Source organism: Loxodonta africana, chromosome 6 (assembly GCF_030014295.1).
Source record: "Loxodonta africana isolate mLoxAfr1 chromosome 6, mLoxAfr1.hap2, whole genome shotgun sequence".
Lineage (NCBI taxonomy): Eukaryota > Metazoa > Chordata > Mammalia > Proboscidea > Elephantidae > Loxodonta > Loxodonta africana.
Genome location: NC_087347.1, coordinates 2,339,324 through 2,356,975, shown reverse-complemented (window position 1 = coordinate 2,356,975; position 17,652 = coordinate 2,339,324). Strand labels below are relative to the sequence as shown.

The 17,652-nt window shown below is 50.2% G+C and overlaps 1 protein-coding gene across 1 annotated transcript in view; it reads right to left on the bottom strand.

Moving 5' to 3' along the window:
- ANKMY1 (ankyrin repeat and MYND domain containing 1) overlaps positions 1 to 16,942 on the bottom strand; it is a 42,200-nt gene extending 25,258 nt beyond the window's left edge. The window contains exons 1-8 of the mRNA XM_064287380.1: positions 16,443 to 16,942; positions 15,676 to 15,819; positions 9,101 to 9,573; positions 6,881 to 7,097; positions 5,619 to 5,910; positions 3,470 to 3,579; positions 3,158 to 3,250; positions 1,004 to 1,506 (exon numbers count right to left, since the gene is read on the bottom strand). Of these exons, the coding sequence (XP_064143450.1) occupies positions 1,004 to 1,506; positions 3,158 to 3,250; positions 3,470 to 3,579; positions 5,619 to 5,910; positions 6,881 to 7,097; positions 9,101 to 9,573; positions 15,676 to 15,819; positions 16,443 to 16,610 (2,000 nt within the window). The 5' untranslated portion in view covers positions 16,611 to 16,942. The remainder of the gene's footprint in view (positions 1 to 1,003; positions 1,507 to 3,157; positions 3,251 to 3,469; positions 3,580 to 5,618; positions 5,911 to 6,880; positions 7,098 to 9,100; positions 9,574 to 15,675; positions 15,820 to 16,442) is intronic.
- Positions 16,943 to 17,652: the final 710 nt, after the last annotated feature.

Genomic DNA, 17,652 nt, shown 5'->3' with positions numbered 1-17,652 from the left:
TTTGCAAATAACATCGCCCATCTCGGGGGAAGAAGCCTTTCAGTCACAGGATCCAGGGTCTCTGTGGTGGATGCAAGTTTTCCCAAACATGCACGTGAAAGCTCGTGTTCATCACTGGTAGCCAGCACTGCCGGAAGCTGTCCTTAAGGAGACAGGCTGTGTTCACGTTCAGGTTCAGGAAAACATCTGCCAAACACCCAAGGATGAATCACCACGGTTAGCCAGTGGGCCATTCGTTCAAGAAAACAATGGTGCCGTGGGGGCGTGGCCAGTTCAGTCTGCACCTGCAGCAATGGGAGATGGGCTTTGCCTGCAAAAACCACCACCCGGGTCTGCAGCAGACAAACTCCGTGCGTCCTCCCCGTTTCATCAGCTCTGGGCTCAAGACTTAGTGGAATTCATTAGTTACAGCTTTTGCTTCCCTGCGTGCATGGCGTTTTCCTGCTGCTCGTGCGTGGGGGTGAGGCTGACCCTGGCTGCCCGGGGCCGTGCCCAACTTCTGCATGGCACTGCCGTCCTGCTCACTGCTGCTTTCATAACATCAGTGCAAAGGTGAGCACAGTGAAGAAGGTGAGGGATGTCTTCAGGTGACTACGAGAATAGTTGGGACCTCACAGACCCCCCAAAATGGTCTCGGGGATCCCCAGGGGTACATGAGCTATGTCTGAGAACCACTGGTCCAGCCAAGGGGTGGCAGGTGTGTGGGGGTGGGGAGGTGGGTGTGAGCACCGGCGTGATGCCCAGCACACACCTGCATGTCTCTCAGGACATGTTTCCTGGGCTCCCCATGCCTGTCATTACAGATACCACCCAGGGGACGACCACCTGAGGCCCCATAAAGATCCCCCATGGCCCGTGCCCAGATGTCCAGTGGACTCTGCTGGCTTTACAGAGTGTGGGTACTGATCCGGCAGACGCTCAAGCAATCAGACACTTTTCTAGAAACACCTTGACCGTGGCCCGCCCTGATGCAGTGCTCTGCCCTGCCCACTTGGTGACTCACTCGATCATGGACAGCGCCATTTTCCTCATGGTCCCCTTCTCGGAGCCACCGGCACCCAAGGTCCCCTTCTCGGAGCCGCCGGCACCCAAGCATGGGGCCTTGAGCAAGGTGTAGGCCTGGGCGCTCCGCTCCAGGATGTTGAGTGAGAGCTGGATGGAGAAGCTGTGGACACAGAGGTTGGAGTCGAAGGAGGTGTTGCTGCCCTGCATGCCCTTGTCCTCAGTCCCCAGTGCATCGTCCGGGCCTTTCAGCAGCTGAGAACGGCTGCTCTGGCCCTGTGCAGGGCCCAGCCTCTGGGACACGCTCCTCACATCGGCAGACTCCCGGGACAGCTGGAGGAGTTTCTGAGGGGCAACGTCGTCCTCACTGCCCGGCACCACCGGCTTCAGGTCCTGGTAGCTCTGGCTCAGGAGGGCCTGCTCACGGTAGTAGAGAGACTCCACAGCGTCCTCAGCTGGCAGGAAGGAGATGCTTGGCAGAACTGGAGCTTTTGCCGCCACGCCCTTTGGAAGGTAAAAAACATACATACACCCATAGATATACCCATACATATACACATACATGTACATGGAGCCCTGGTGGGGCAGTGGTTAAGAGCTCAGCTGCTAACGAAAAGGTCAGCAGTTTAAATCCACCAGCCACCCCTTGGAAACCCTAGGAGGCGGTTCTACTCTGTCCTATAGGGTCACTATGAGTCAGAATCGACTCAGAGGCAAAGGGTTTGGTTTGTATAGAGAGAGACAGAGAAAGCCCTGGTGGGGCAGTGGTTAGGTGCTTGGCTACTAACCAAAACGACAGTGGTTCGAACCCACCAGCTCAGCTGCTAACCGCAAGGATGGTGGTTTGAACTCCACAGGAGAAAGACCTGGCCATCTGCTCCTTTGAAAATTACAGCCTTGGAAACCATGTAGGACAGTTGTACCCTGTCCTATAGGGTTGCTATGAGTCGATAATTGACTCCACAGTAATGGGTTTATATATATATATATGTATACGTATATATACATGTATGTGTACACAAATATGGAAACTCTGGAGGCCTAGTAGTTAAGTGCTAACCAAAGGGTCGGCAGTTTGAATCCGCCAGGTGCTCCTTGGAAACTCTATAGGACAGCTCTACTCTGTCCTATAGGGTCGTTATGAGTCGGAATTGACTCGACGGCAGTGGGTTTGGTTTTTGGTTTGGGTACACAAATACGTACATACATATGTACATACACACATACGTACATACATACGTATGTACATACATACATATAATTGCTTCTCCAGACGTTGGGTATTGTGAATCCTGGCTCCATGCTTGTAGATGTAATCCCATTTGGGAATAGGGTTTTGTTCATTAATGAATCCATATCAGTGTAGGGTGTATCTTAAACCAATCGCTTTCGACACATAAGCGAGCAGATTAGGCACAAAAGCAAACGAGCAGGACAAACAGGGACGACAGATGCCACGAGGAGCTCCCCAAGGAACTGAGGACCAGAAGCTGAAAGAGACAAGGACCTTCCCCCAGGTCAACAGAGAGAACCTTCCCCTAGAGCCAACACCCTGAATTCAGACTTCTAGCCTCTGTGAGAAAGTAAATTCCTGTTTGTTAAAGCCACCCACTTGCAGTATTTCTGTTACAGCAGCATTAACAAACTAAGGTATGATATACCAAAAAAAAAAAACCAAACTTGTTGCCGTTGAGTTGATTCCAACTCATAGCAACCCTATAGGACAGAGTAGAACTGCCCCATAGGGTTTCCAGGGAGTGGTTAGCAGCCAAACTCTTAACCATTGTGACAGCAGGACGCCAAGATATGTATACACATACATTTATACACATATATATATGTTTGTTTATTTACATCATTAGACAGGTCCCTGGGCAGTGCAAACGATTCGCACTCAGCTGCTAACCCAAAGGCTGACAGTTCAAATCCACCCAGTGGTGCCGCAGAAGAAAGGCCTGGGGACCTACTTCTGAAAATCCAGCCACTGGAAGCCCAATGGAGCACAGCTCTCCTCTGAAACACGTGGGTTCACCATGAGTCAAGGTCAGCTCGACGACAATGGGTCTATTATCATCATGAAGAAAGAAGCAAGGAAACCGATAGTCCTGTTAGACAACTCAGCACCTTCCACAAAAAAAGCAGAAAGGATGCTTACGGAGTCATCGCGTAGAAACCCGAGCCTGGCTGGGTCACGCCTCTGGGTAGCGCTGTCCCACACGGCAGCCATGGGCCACAGGTGGCCACTGAGCTTTTGAGAGGAGGTTCATCAAGAATCGGGGCATACCGTGCGTGTGGAATACACAACAGCTTTCAAAGACACCCAAAAAGAGAAGGGAGCAGGTCTCCTTCACATTTTCGTACTGACCCTGCACCGGAAGGAAAGTGCTTTGGATCCACCACAACGGCTATTCACCCACCACTGATGGAAAGACACCTCACGACACCCAGCTCTCTGCGAGGGGCCCACCTCCCTCGGCCTCAGTGTGGCCAACATGTGGGGTCTAGGGTCCGCTTGGTAGGCAGTGGAAACACCCACGCTCAGGTGCTGCTCAGAGGCCATCCCACCGCTGTCCCCACCTGGAGAACAGGCCTAGTGAGGACAGGAATCTACCCCACGCTGGGAGGGCTGGCCCTTGGCTAACAGTGAGGCCCCAGGAGGGGCCACTCACCAGGGCTGCAATTCACCCCGAGCCCACACAGGAATGGGGTGGATGTAAAGAGTGCAGCCACCATAAACAGGCTGGTGGTCCCTCCAGAGGTTAAACGTGGGGTTACCAGATGACCCAGCAGCCCCACTCCTGGATATACACCCAAAAGAACTGGAAACAGGTGTTCGAACAACCACTCATACACACATGTTCACAGAAACAGGTGTTCAAACACTTGTACACACATGTTCACGGAAACAGGTGTTCCAACACTCATACATGCATATTCACAGAAACAGGCATCCCAACATTCATGCACACATGTTCACAGAAACAGGTGTTCAACTCTTGTACACACATGTTCATGAAAACAGGTGTTCAAACACACATACACAGAAGCAGGTGTTCAAACATTCACACACGTTTACAAGAACAGGTGTTCAAACACTTGCACACGCATGTTTACGGAAACAGGTGTTCAAATACTTGTACACGCATGTTCACAAGAACAGGTGTTCAAACACTGGAAAAATGTGTTCATGGAAACAGGTGTTCAGACAAACACTAGTACACACATGTTCACAGAAACAGGTGTTCAAACACTCATACACACATTTACAAGAGCAGGTGTTCAAATAAACACTTGTACACGCATATTCATGGAAACAGGTGTTCAAATACACACGAATGTTCACAAGAACAGGTGTTCAAACAAATACTCGTACGTGCATGCTCACAGCAGCACTCATTGCTCCACTGAAAGGTGGACCTCATGGTCAAATCGATCATGTGCACACTGTCATGGACTGAACTGTGTCCATAGGAAAGCTTTGTGAAGGCCCTAACCCCTGTTTGGAAATAGGGGTTTTCTTCTGTTATGCAAATGAAGTTATACCCAAGTAGGGTGGGTCCTAAACCTAATCTATTCTGAGTGGTGTCTTATAAAAGAGCAGAACAGACACAGACACACAGAGGAAGACAGATGCCAGGCGAGGACCCTCTATAAGCAGCCAAGAAATGCCAAGGAGCCACGTGAATCAGAGACTACATCAGCCTGAGACCAGAAGAACTAGATGGTGCCCAGCTACAACCGATGACTGTCCTGACAGGGAACACAACAGAGAACCCCTGAGGGAGCAGGAGAGCAGTGGGATGCAGACCTCAAATTCTCATAAAAAGGCCAGAGTTAATGGTCTGACTGAGGCTGGGGGTCATGGTCCCCAGACCTTCTGTTAATCCAAGACAGGAACCATTCCCAAAGACAACTCTTCAGACAAGGATTGGACTGGACTATGGGATAGAAAATGATACTGGTGAGGAGTGAGTTTCTTAGCTCAGGTAGATATGTGAGACTACACGGGCAGCTCCTCCTGTCTGGAGGGGAGATGAGAAGGCAGAGGGGACAGGAGCTAGGTGAATGGACACGAAAATAGAGAGTGGAGAGAAGGAGTGTGTTGTCTCATTAGGGGGAGAGCAACTAGGATATATACCAAGCTGTATGTAAATTTTTGTATAAGAGACTGACTTGATTTGTAAACTTTCACTTAAAGCACAATAAAAATTTTTTAAAAAGAAAGAAAGAAATACCAAGGACCGCCCAGGTCTACAGACACAGAGAAAGACCAGGCTCTTCCCCCAGAGCCACAGAGAGAGAGCCTCACCCTGCATTCAGACACATAGTCCCCCTAACTGTGAGACAATAAATCCTGGTTCTTTAAAGCCACCCATTTGTGTTAATTTTTGCCATGGCAGCTACTGGCAGCTTCCCTCCGTCCTACTGCACCCCCTTTCCCAAGGATGATGGGGGGTGGATCTCAGGGCCTGCAGCAGTGTGCGTGTGTGTGTGTAGATGACACATATGCCGGCATCCTGCCCGACACCCTAGTGAGTGTGCAGGCTCTGTCCTTCCTCAGTCTGTCCCCACTGGACCTGACGCTGACTCCACCCCATGGACCCTGCACCCAGGACAAGGGAGCTGGCTGGGGGCCGAGTGGTATGGGTGGAGAGTAAGCAGAGGGAAGGAGGGACAGACCGATAGAGGGACGGACAGACGGAGGGACGGGACACCAGTGAAAGAAGGGCTCCGGGGGCTGACCTGGGGCGCTGGCACGGTCCTCTCCGCGATGTTGGGCTTGAAGGACTCAGCAGGGTAGTATAGGAGGAAGCACATGCTGAGCGGCGTGAGGCCCTCGTCTGAGCATTTGTTCACGTCAGCCCCGCTGTCCAGCAGGAGGTTGATGATCTGTCTGTGGCAGTGGACCTGGGACACATGGCAGACGCGGCTCAGCAAGAGACAAGGGAGAGGCAGGCTCACCCACCCTGAGTGAGATGGGGGGGGGCAGACCTGCCCTGAGTGAGATGGGGGGAGGGTAGATCCATCCTGAATGAGTGAGACCCCTGGTGGGAGGGCTGAGACGGGGACTTGGAGGGCACTTCTCCCTCTGCTGTCATCGGTACAGACCCCCGCCCCGAGCTAATGTGTGAGACCACTGGATGGCAAGTGTTAGGAGTTGAATTGTGTCCCCCAAAAGATGTGCTGAAGTTCCAACCCCAGCACCTGTGAACACGCCCTTGCTTGGAAATAGGGTCTTTGAAGGTGTCATCAGTTAGGTCAACATGAAGGCATACTAGCGTGGGATGGGCCCTAATCCTATATAAATGGTGTCCCAAAAAAGAGAAGAGACACAGACAGAGAAAGGACGCCAAGTGAAGACACGTCTACAAGCCAACAGAAGCCTAGGGTCACCAGAAGCTGGGAGAAAGCCCTGAAACATTCTTCCTCAGAGCTTCAGAAGGAGCCAGCCCTGTGGACACCTTGATCACAGACTCTGCATCTCCAGTACTGTTCTCTGAAGCCACCGGCCTCATGGTGTTTTGTTGGGGCAGCCATGGGACACTGACACCAAGCAGTCACACTCAGGTTGGGGGGACAAGGCCATGTTCTTGGTCGGAGGGTGAGAAGAACCAGTGCACCTCCACCCTTCTTTCTCATGTGAGCTCACACACCTGGGCAGGTGGGTTTCTTGCTGGGGAGGCCTGGGATCCCTAAACAGACAGAGGGAGCAGACACGGAGCACCAGACGTGTTCCTCTGCTATGATGGTGCAGAGTGGGAGAGCAAGTGCCCCCCACATGCGAGAGCGTGGTCCCCCCTGGGACCCTCATGGGTCAGCACTCTGGGTGGGATGAGCCTGTGGTCCCACAAAGCACCGACAGGAGGTGGGGGCTTACAGCAGCCGCAGCAAGTGCGGTGTAACCCTTGGCGTCAGCCACGTCGGCACAGACCAGGTTGTCCCGCAGGATTTTGTAGATCCAGTCATGGTCCCCGTCCTCGGCCTTCAGGATCATCTCCTTGGCCAGCCGCTCCCTAGGCCCACAGCGCGCAAAGCCTCTGCGGTCACCCTGCACAATGGCGGCCATGTTCCAGCTGGTGTAGGCCTTCTTGTTCCTGCAATGCAGTGGGCCTCAGTGATGGCAGGCCAGCCCCAGACACCTGTAGGGATGGCCACCTCCCTCACTTTCCCCTTCTCGCTCCTCACGCCCTCCACCCTCTACCCTGCCAGGCCATCCCTCAGGCACCCTGGGCCTCGGTGGCTGCACTGGCCACCAGCCCTGGTCAGCGTGGATGCAGAGTGGTCATCAGGCTGAGCATCCATGTGCCCTGGGCAGGTCTGTTGGCAGAGAGAAGGATCATCTGGGTTTGTTGAGAAAGGGGCTCTCACCGCAGGGCCCTTGGTGGAGAGGAGGCTGGGCACTCATGTGGGGCACAAAGCTTGGCGCCCAGCTCCCACAACACTCCGCCTGCTACTCCATTCATTTCCTACTAGAACACTCAAGTCCCACAGTGCATTCACCGCACAGTCCTGATGTATGCACGCAACTTGTTCTCAGTGATTAGGGGTGGATGGATGATGGGTGGATAAATAGGTGGGTGGATGGGTAGATGGATGGATAGATGAGTGGATAAATGGGTGGATGGATGATGGATGGATAAATAGGTAGATGGATGGATAGATGAGTGGATAAATGGGTGGATGGATGATGGATGGATGGGTGGATGAATGGTAGATGGTTGCATGGATGGATGGGCGGGCAGATGGTAAATGGGTGAGTGGGTGGTGAATGGATGGATGGATGGGTGGGTGAGTGGGTGGACGGATGATTGGATGAATGGGTGGGTGGGTGACTGATAAAGGGTGGGTGAGTGGATGATGGATGGATGGAGGAGTGGCCACTTGTGCTCATAAAATACACATTTACACATTCTAAACAATTTAGGGCTATCTGAAGACAAAGTGTAGAAAGAGAATTAAAATATTCCTAAATATTTTAATTAAAAAAATTAAAGTTTTCTCCTTAAGTGGATGTTAACTTTCCTGGGTTTGTGGGGAAGTAGGTGATGTTATTTGTAAACCAACAGAAGCAGCACCACTCTTCACGGCCTTCCTTGGAGAAGTGAGGAAAGCCAGCCAGCCCCCAGGCCCACTCCCTGCTCTCCTGTCCTTGGCCCTCTGCCCAGATCCCGTATTAAAACATCACAGTAATAACAGCCCCCTTCATTTAACATCCACCAAAACATTTCATCATAGATCACCCTGCAGGGGTGGGGGAGGAGGCACTACAGAAGAAACAACATCTACAGAAGAAACAACACAGAGTCACACAGCGGGATTTGGACTCAGCTCCATCAACTCCAGGACATCTCCTAAGCCCTGTTTGCTTTCACTAGCCTGGCACCACCCTCACCCAGCAACCTCCTGGCCACTCCTTCCCCCCGAGAGCAGGTGGTGGGCTCTCGGGACCCCTGCTTCCCTGCGTATCCACAGATGGCCCCACAGCCTTGCCTGGCTTAGATCCCCCCAGCCTCCCGCACTCAAGGAGTGTCCCCGGCTCCTGGGCTCTGGTGAGGGCTTTCCTCGCCCTTCGTTGTTAGACCGTGTTGTAGTTGTTGTTAGCTGCTGTTTAGTCAGCTCTGACTCCTGGTGACTACACGCACAATGGAACAAAACGCTGCCTGGTCCTGGGCCGTCTCCGTGATCGGTTACCAATCAGAGCCTTGAGATCCACAGGGTTTTCACTGGCTGATGTTTGGAAGTAGATCGTCAGGCCTTTCTTACTAGCCCATCTTAGTCTGGAAGCTCTACTGAACCCCATTCAGCATCACACCAACGGAAGCCTCCAATGACAGGTGGGTGATGGCTGCAAGTAAGGTGCATCGACCAGGAATTGAACCTGGGTCTCCCATGGGGAAAGCAAGAATCTTACCACTGAACCACCACTGCCTCATATCAGGGGAGGACATTTATGTTGGCCCGACAAGTAACCTTGACCAGTTCTTGGGCACCGAATGGCAGCTGGCACTGACGATTTCAGGAGCACAGTCCTTATGTGCACAACTGGCCAGTGGGGAGAGAGGTGAGGATGGGCAAGGAGGAGCGGCCAGCTGATTACCTGAACTTGTACGTCTGCCTCTGGATCCTGACCATCAAAGGGGTCTCATTGGTGATAAACCAGGGCTCTCCGTCCTCCACGAAGGGCGGGATATCGTCCATGAAGAGCCGGGCATCCAAGTCCTTGCAGAAGGAGTAGGTCATGGGCAGGTGGCTGTTGTCAGTGGAGTAGACGTGCATGTCGGGGGGCAGCGTGAGGTCGTCATTCAGAAGGAACCGCTTATACTCGTAGAAGAAGGGGTCCTGGCCCTCATCCAGGCCCCACTCCATCTTCTCATCGTCTGAGAGACTGAGCTTGGCTGGGGTGTGCGTGAGGAAGTGGGCCAACTCGGGGTAGCTGAGCAGGGAGAAGCTGCCAGGCGTCTCCGAGCACAGCTTAATGAGGTGCTCATGGAACCACAGTCCCACGTCCTGGCTGCCGTCGGGGTAAGTCTCCACGCCTGGCCCGAACCGCCTGTCCGCCTTGTACAGCCCCTGCGGGAGCAAGTCCAACAGGGTGGAGACAGCCTAGCTTTACGCATAATAACTACAGACCTGAAATAACTTTACTGGTAATCAATTTTTAAAATTGTGTTCTGTATTAATGGTTACCAGAGGTGGGGGAGGGGGGGAAGGGGACGTTTTTGCTTTGGTGGGAGGCTCAGTGAGTTTATCTTAATAGTGGTCTTTGTCATCTAGTGTTGCTATAACAGAAATACCACAGGTGGATGGCTTCAACAAAGAGAAATGTATTCTTCACAGTAAGATAGGTTAAAAGTCCAAACTCAGGGTGTCAGCTTCCGGGGAAGTCTTTCTCTCTCTGTTGGCCTTCTCATCTATTTTCCCCCAGACTAGGAGCTTCTCTGCACAGGGACCCTGGGTCCAAAGGCCGCACTCTGCTCCTGGTGCTTCCTTCTTGGTGGTTTGAGGTCCTCCATTCTCTGCTTGCTTCTGTTTCCTTTTACCTCTTGTAAGATAAAAGGTGGTGCAGGCCATGCCCAGGGAAGCTCCCTTTACACTGGATCAGTGATGTGACCTTAGTAAGGGTGTTACAATCCCACCCTAATCCTCTTTAACATAAAATACAATCACAAAATAGACGGCAACCACACAATACTGGGAATCACGGCCCAGCCAAACTGATACAGGCATTTTCAGGGACATGATTCACTCCAGGACAAGAGCGGTGGGGTGTTTGGAGGAGAATAGCGAAAAGGCTGCACCACGTGAAGAATGTAACCAGTGTCACTGAATTGTAAATATAGAAATTGTTATATGGTCACACGTTTTCATGCGTATTTTTCACCACAACAAACCAAAACGAAGCCAAACCCATTACCGTCGAGTCGATTATGACTCACAGCGACCCTATAGAACAGAGGAGGACTGCCGCATAAGGTTTCCAAGGAGCAGCTGGTGAATTCGAACTGCCGACTTTTTGGTTACCAGCCGAGCTCTTAACCACTGTGCCACCACAGAAAAAATAAAAATAAAAAATTTTGTTATATCCATACAATGGAATAATACTCTTTTAAAAAATAAGTGAACTATTTAAATATGTAGTACCTAAAAATTTCCGTTCTGATTTAAAAAAAAAAAAAAATCAGAATGGAAACCCTGGTGGCAAGTGGTTAAGTGCTACGGCTGCTAACCAAGAGGTTGGCAGTTCAAATCCGCCAGGCGCTCCTTGGAAACTCTATGGGGCAGTTCTACTCTGTCCTATAGGGTCGCTATGAGTCGGAATCGACTCAACGGCAGTGGGTTTTTTGGGGTTTGAAAATCAGAAGAAGAAAGTACATGCAGCGGCATCACTAGGGGGTGTGGCCCACCTGGGTGACACTGTCAGGGGGGTGACCCCAAAATGGCCATCTCTAAAAATATCCAGGTAGTTAGTTATAACAACAAAAACAATTTTGTAAGCCCAACTTACATGTATCAATATACCTGCAAGGCTAAAACTCTTTGCTAATTTACTTTTTGAACCTGCTAATTTTTTTCATGCCCTCTGGTCAGAGCTGTGGTCATTACCCAATTACAACGATGCTCCCGTCACCTGGTTTTCTCTGCACGTGCTACAAGCTGCCGGTGTTTTTACGGTGCTGATTTTGTCAAGTTTTCCAGTGTTTGAGCTACAATATTGTGGGAATTAGTACTTGTGAAACTATATCAATAACTTTTTTGAGAATGAAGTGGTAATCAAAGGAAAAGGAGTGATATACTGGAATTACGATTTATGACCTTAACGCAAAAAACACTACTAAGGATTCTGTGTGGTCTGGAAGGGAAGAAGGTCCATGGGGGGGTGACACCATGAGTTACCACACTGGGGGACACCAACCCTGGTGACCCCACTGAATATAGGTCTAAGAAATGGATTCATTCATTCAACAAAAATTTAATAAGACCTAGTGTGCGCCGCCTCCACCTGTCTGTCGGTTTGTCCTACTGTGGGGGCTTGTGTGTTGCTGTGATGCTGGAAGCTATGCCACCAGTATTCAGGTACCAGCGGGGTCGCCCATAGAGGAGAGGTTTCAGCTGAGCTTCCAGACTCAGACAGGCTAGGAAGAAGGACCCAGCAGTCTACTTCTGAAAAGCATTAGCCAGTGAAAACCTTATGGATAGCAGCGGAACATTGTCTGATACAGTGCTGGAAGATGAGCCCCCCAGGTTGGAAGACACTCAAAAGATGACTGGGGAAGAGCTGCCTCCTCAAAGTGGAGTTGCCCCTAATTATGTGGATGGAGTAAAGCTTTCAGGACCTTCATTTGCTGATGTGGCATGACTCAAAATGAGAAGAAACAGCTGTAAACATTTGTTAATAATCAGAACCTGGAATGTATGAAGTGTGAATCTAGGAAAAGTGGAAATCGTAAAAAATGAAATGGAACACATAAACATCAATATCCTAGGCATCGGTGAACTGAAATGTACTGGTATTGGCCATTTTGAATGAGACAATCATATAGTCTACTATGCTGGGAATGACAACTTGAAGAGGAATGGTGTTGCATTCATCATCAAAAAGAACATTTCAAGATCTATCCTGAAGTACAACACTGTCAGTGATAGGAAAATATCCATACACCTACAAGGAAGACCAGTTAATACGACTATTATTCAAATTTACGCACCAAACACCAAGGCCAAAGTTGAAGACACTGAAAGCTTTTATCAGCTGCTGCAATCTGAAGTTGATCGAACATGCAATCAAGATGCGCCGATAATTACTGGGGATTGGAATGCAAAAGTTGGAAACAAAGAAGAAGGATCAATAGTTGGAAAATATCACCTTGGTGATAGAAACAATGCTGGAGATTGAATGATAGAATTTTGCAAGACTAACGACTTCTTCATTGCAAATACCTTCTTTCACCAACATAAACAGCAACTAAACACATGGACCTCACCAGATGGTACACACAGGAATCAAATTGACTACATCTGTGGAAAGAGACGATGGAAAAGCTCAACATCATCAGTCAGAACAAGGCTAGGGGCTTACTGTGGAACGGACCATCAATTGTTCATATGCAAGTTCAAGCTGAAACTGAAGAAAATCAGAGCAAGGCCACGAGAGCCAAAATATGCCCTTGAGTATATCCCACTTGAATTTAGAGGCCATCTGAAGAATAGATTTGATGCACTGAATACTAGTGACTGAAGACCAGACAAGTTGTGGAATGACATCAAGGACATCATACATGAAGAAAGCAAGAGGTCACTGAAAAGACAGGAAAGAAAGAAAAGACCAAGATGGATGTCAGAGGAGACTCTGAAACTTGCTCTCAAACATTGAGCAGCTAAAGCGAAAGGAAGAATTGATGAAATAAAAGCACTGAACAGAAGATTTCAAAGGGTGGCTTGAGAAGACAAAGGGAAGTATTATAATGACGTATGCAAAGAGTTGGAGATGGAAAACCAAAAGGGAAGAACATGTTTGGCGTTTCTCAAGCTGAAAGAACTGAAGCAAAAATTCAAGCCTCGAGTTGCAATAGTGAAGGATTCCACAGGGAAAATATTAAATGACGCAGGAAGCATCAAAAGAAGATGGAAGGAATACACAGAGTCATTACACCAAAAAGAATTAGTCGATGTTCAACCATTTCAAGAGGTGGCATATGATCAGGAACCAATGGTACTGAAGGAAGAAGTCCAAGCTGCACTGAAGACATTGGCAAAAAAACAAGGCTCCAGGAATTGATGGAATATCAATTGAGATGTTTCAACAAACAGATGCAGCACTGGAGGTGCTCACTGTCTATGCCAAGAAATATGGAAGACAGCTTCCTGGCCAACTGACTGGAAGAGATCCATATTTATGCCTATTCCCAAGAAAGGTGATCCAACTGAATGCAGAAATTATAGAACAATACCATTAATATCACACACAAGCAATATTTTGCTAAAGATCATTCAAAAGCGGCTGCGGCAGTATATGGACAGGGAACTGCCAGAAATTCAGGCCGGTTTCAGAAGAGGCTGTGGAACCAGGGATATCATTGCTGATGTCAGATGGATCCTGGCTGAAAGCAGAGAATACCAGAAGGATGTTTACTTGTGTTTTATTGACTATACGAAGGCATTCAACTGTGTGGATCATAACAAACTATGGATAACATTGTGAAGAATGGAAATTCCAGAACATTTAATTGTGCTCATGAGGAACCTTTACATAGATCAAGAGGCAGTTATTCGGACAGAACAAGGGGATACTGATTGGTTTAAAGGCAGGAAAGGTGTACATCAGGGTTGTGTCCTTTCACCATACCTATTCAATCTGTATGCTGAGCAAATAATACAAGAAGCTGGACTCCATGAAGACGAAAGGGGCATCAGGATTGGAGGAAGGCTCATTAACAACCTGTGTTATGTAGATGACACAGCCTTGCTTGCTGAAAGTAAAAAGGACTTGAAGCACTTACTAATGAAGATCAAAGACCACAGCCTTCAGTATGGATTGCATCTCAGCATAAAGAAAACAAAAATCCTCACAACTGGGCCAATAAGCAACATCATGATAAACAGAGAAAAGATTGAAGTTGTCAAGGGTTTCATTACTTGGATCCACAATCAACAGCCATGGAAGCAGCAGTCAAGAAATCAAAAGACACATTGCATTGGGTAAATCTGCTGCAAAGTACCTCTTTAAAGTGTTGAAGAGCAAAGATGTCAACTTGAAGACTAAGGTGCGCCTGACCCAAGCCATGGTATTTTCAATTGCATTATATGCATGTGAAAGGTGGACAATAAATAAGGAAGACTAAAGAAGAATTGACACCTTTGAATTGTGGTGTTGGCGAAGAATATTGAATATACCATGGACTGCCAAAAGAACAAACACATCTGTCTTAGAAGTACAACCAGAATGCTCCTTAGAAGCAAGGATGGGGAGGCTGCGTCTTATATACTTTGGACATGCTGTCAGGAGGGACGAGCCCCTGGAGAAGGACATCATGCTTGGCAGAGTACAGGGTCAGCAGAAAAGAGCAAGACCCTGAATGAGGTGGGCTGACACAGTGGTTGCAAAAATGAGCTCAAGCATAACAACGATTGTAAGGATGGCGCAGGACCGGGCAGTGTTTCATTCTGTTGTGCATAGGGTCGCTATGGGTCAGAACCGACTCGACGGCACCTAACAACAACATTATGTGCTGCATGGTGGGACGAAGACAGGACAGCCCCTGCCTCCTGGGGACAGGAAAGCAAATGCATAAACAGCTAAGGTATCAGGTAGAGGACAGCGTGTTGCAGGGGGTGGGGAATGGCGTGAGGAGATGGGGCTCCGAAGCCTCTCTGAGAAGGTGACGATGGGACTGAGGGTCTCAAGGTGGAAGCCTGTCGGGGACTTTGTGTGCAAGCACATTTCAGGGAAGCTCCTGCAACTCTGATGTCACAGGCCCAGCCCAGGTGCCTGCAACAAGGGGGCGGCAATGTAGGAGGCGGCAGTGGAAGGAGAGGGTCAGACAGGTCCCGGCAAACGGGAGCCCAGGAGAAAGACGAGGAGGAGGAGGAGGAGGAAGGGGAAGAAGTAGAGAATGAGGGGGATAAGGAGAGGGAGGAGGGGGAGGAGGAGGAAGCAGAAGAGAAGGAGTGGAATCTTTAGATGATATCTTTAGTGAGCTCGAGAAAACTAACTGGCAACCCAGAAGTCTACATCCTGTAAAAATACCCGCCAAGAGTGAAGGTGAAATACACAAATTTTTTCATAAGCAAAAGTTGACAGGGTATGTCATCTGGGATGCTCCCCCCAGGGACTCCAAAGGTATCTGTATCTGCAAAACCGGAGCGTTGTTCAGGAAAAGGGCAAGTTTTGAAACAATATTTGTAGAATGAGATGGTTTATATATTAAAAAATAAATATTTACAGTGAGTGTTTTAAATCTGAAGGACATACAACAATTTTTTTCTCTACTCTGGGGGAGAGAGTAACAAGGCAGCTTTCCCTGTTTATTTATACCCTGATTATTGACATAAGATTACTATACCAACGATTGATTATTGATTGCTTTTATAATCAGGAAAAGTACGACAGCACTCTCTAGTTAAACAAGCGCCTGTGTCCACTGCCCAGACACACCAGCGGACCTGCCCCCTCACCTGAAAGAGCCTCGACTTCAGGTACATGGTGCCATAGCCTTCTCGGTGGCTGAGGGAGAACATGCCAGTGAAGCTGGAGCCATCAGGCCAAGTGTAGGTGCCTAAGCCGTGGCGGTGATCACGGTAGAAATGCCCGCGGTACGTCTGCAAAGAGGGGCAATTGGCAAGGCTCTGTGTCTGAGAAGCCACTCCTCTCGGTCACCTTACTGGATGTCCTGTGAGCCGAGGCATCTGATTGGCAAGGAATGGTGACCCCTTGGGGCTGTCTTCAAGTTCAGGTGGCCAACGTGATGCTAGGGTTGGTCACTCACAGCACCTGGAGTAGGTGCCCAGCAGACAGCTCCCAGAGAACCAGGGACTCCCCCAAACACACCCCAAACCAAACCCGCTACTGTCGAGTCAATTCCAACTGATAACGACCCTACAGGACATAGTAGAACTGCCCTACAGGGTTTCCGGGACTATATTCTTTACAGAAGCAGACTGCCACATCTTTCTCCTGTGGAGTGGCTGGTGGATTCAAACCACAAACCTATCAGTTAGCAGCTGAGCACTTAACCATGTGCCACCAAGCCTCCCGCATACCACAGACAGGACCCATGAATTTTTTCTGGGGGATTTCTCAAGTAGGAATAACATTAGCCTCGTTAGCTTCCTGCTGTCCATGGATCCTAATGTTCACATAGCATCCATCTTAGAAGGACAGAGACCTACCGCTGAGCTTGGCCGTGCCCTGGGGGAGGAGGGAGGAGGCAGGTAGTGGTTACCTCGCCCGTGGGCCAGGAGAATTCACCAAACCCGAGCTTCATTTGCAGCCCAAACTCGCCCTGGTAGGTGCAGCCGTCCCGCCACTCCTGTGTGCCCTGGACAAGCTGGATGTAGGCCTCCTTCAGGCTCTGCTCCCTCGGGGCTCCCTCAGACTGCTCGTCTTCCATCTCCAGGGCAGATGCCAGGTCCCTGGGAAGAGGCAGGAAGAGGAGGGAAGGTGACGAAGGCCAAAGTGTTTCAAGAGTGACTACGCCTAGCCCCCCCCCCACACTCTCGTTTCTTCCTCACACCACCCGGGAGGCAAGTGCTGCTGTTATCAGCATTCTGCAGAAAGGGAAACTGAGGCACAGAGGGTGCGGGGACTTGCCCGGGGTCACTCAGAGAGTGGTCAGAACAGTAAGAGTGTAAACCTGCATCTGTCTGGCTGACAAGGTAAGTGGCTGCTGGTCCGTGGAGGCAGAACTCCTCCAGCCCAGGGCAGGCTGGATCCACTGCCTGGGGCCCCATGACCAGTTGCCACCTAGGCCAGACTGCATGCCTCCCCACCCCCTCTGGGCAGGGCCTTCTGTCCTGTGAGCAGGCGCAGCACCACCCAGAGTAGGCAGGAGCAGACACTCAGGGACACAGGTGGGCTGAGAAAGGTCTGAGCAAGGAAGGGGACCTTCCAGGCCAAGGTGGGCCTGTGAGCAGCTTAAGGGGCAACAAGCAGACCAGCAAGCTGGACAGACGGACAGAAGGATGCAGGGATGGGAGGCTGCACAGCGGCCGGGGAGAGGACGACAGCGGATTTGCCTCTTTTCTGCTCTGGGTATGAGAAGTACTGCTCCTGCACCTTTTGGGGAAGAAGGCAGAGCTCCCCTGGTCTTCTAAGTCCTCAGCAGCACTGGACTCACTGCCCGTCCCTGCCAGGCGCTCTTTGGGGCCGTGAGCCTTCGATGCTTCAGGGCCAAAGGCCAAGGCCGAGCCTGCACCTTCCATGCCGCTCTTCTTCGAACCTGTAAGCAAAGCCGAGGAAGGGCTTCTGACTGCCATCAGCAGCACGTGGGCGCCTGGGGACGGGCCCCTGCCCCATGAGGCCAGGAAACGGAGCTCCCTCCCCTGAACTGAGCCCCGGGTCCGTTCTCAAAATTCTGTCCGGGCCTGTGGAATCCCCAGGGTAAACCTTCGCCACTGCCCGAAGGTGACCCTGTCCCCTCTGTGAGAACACCC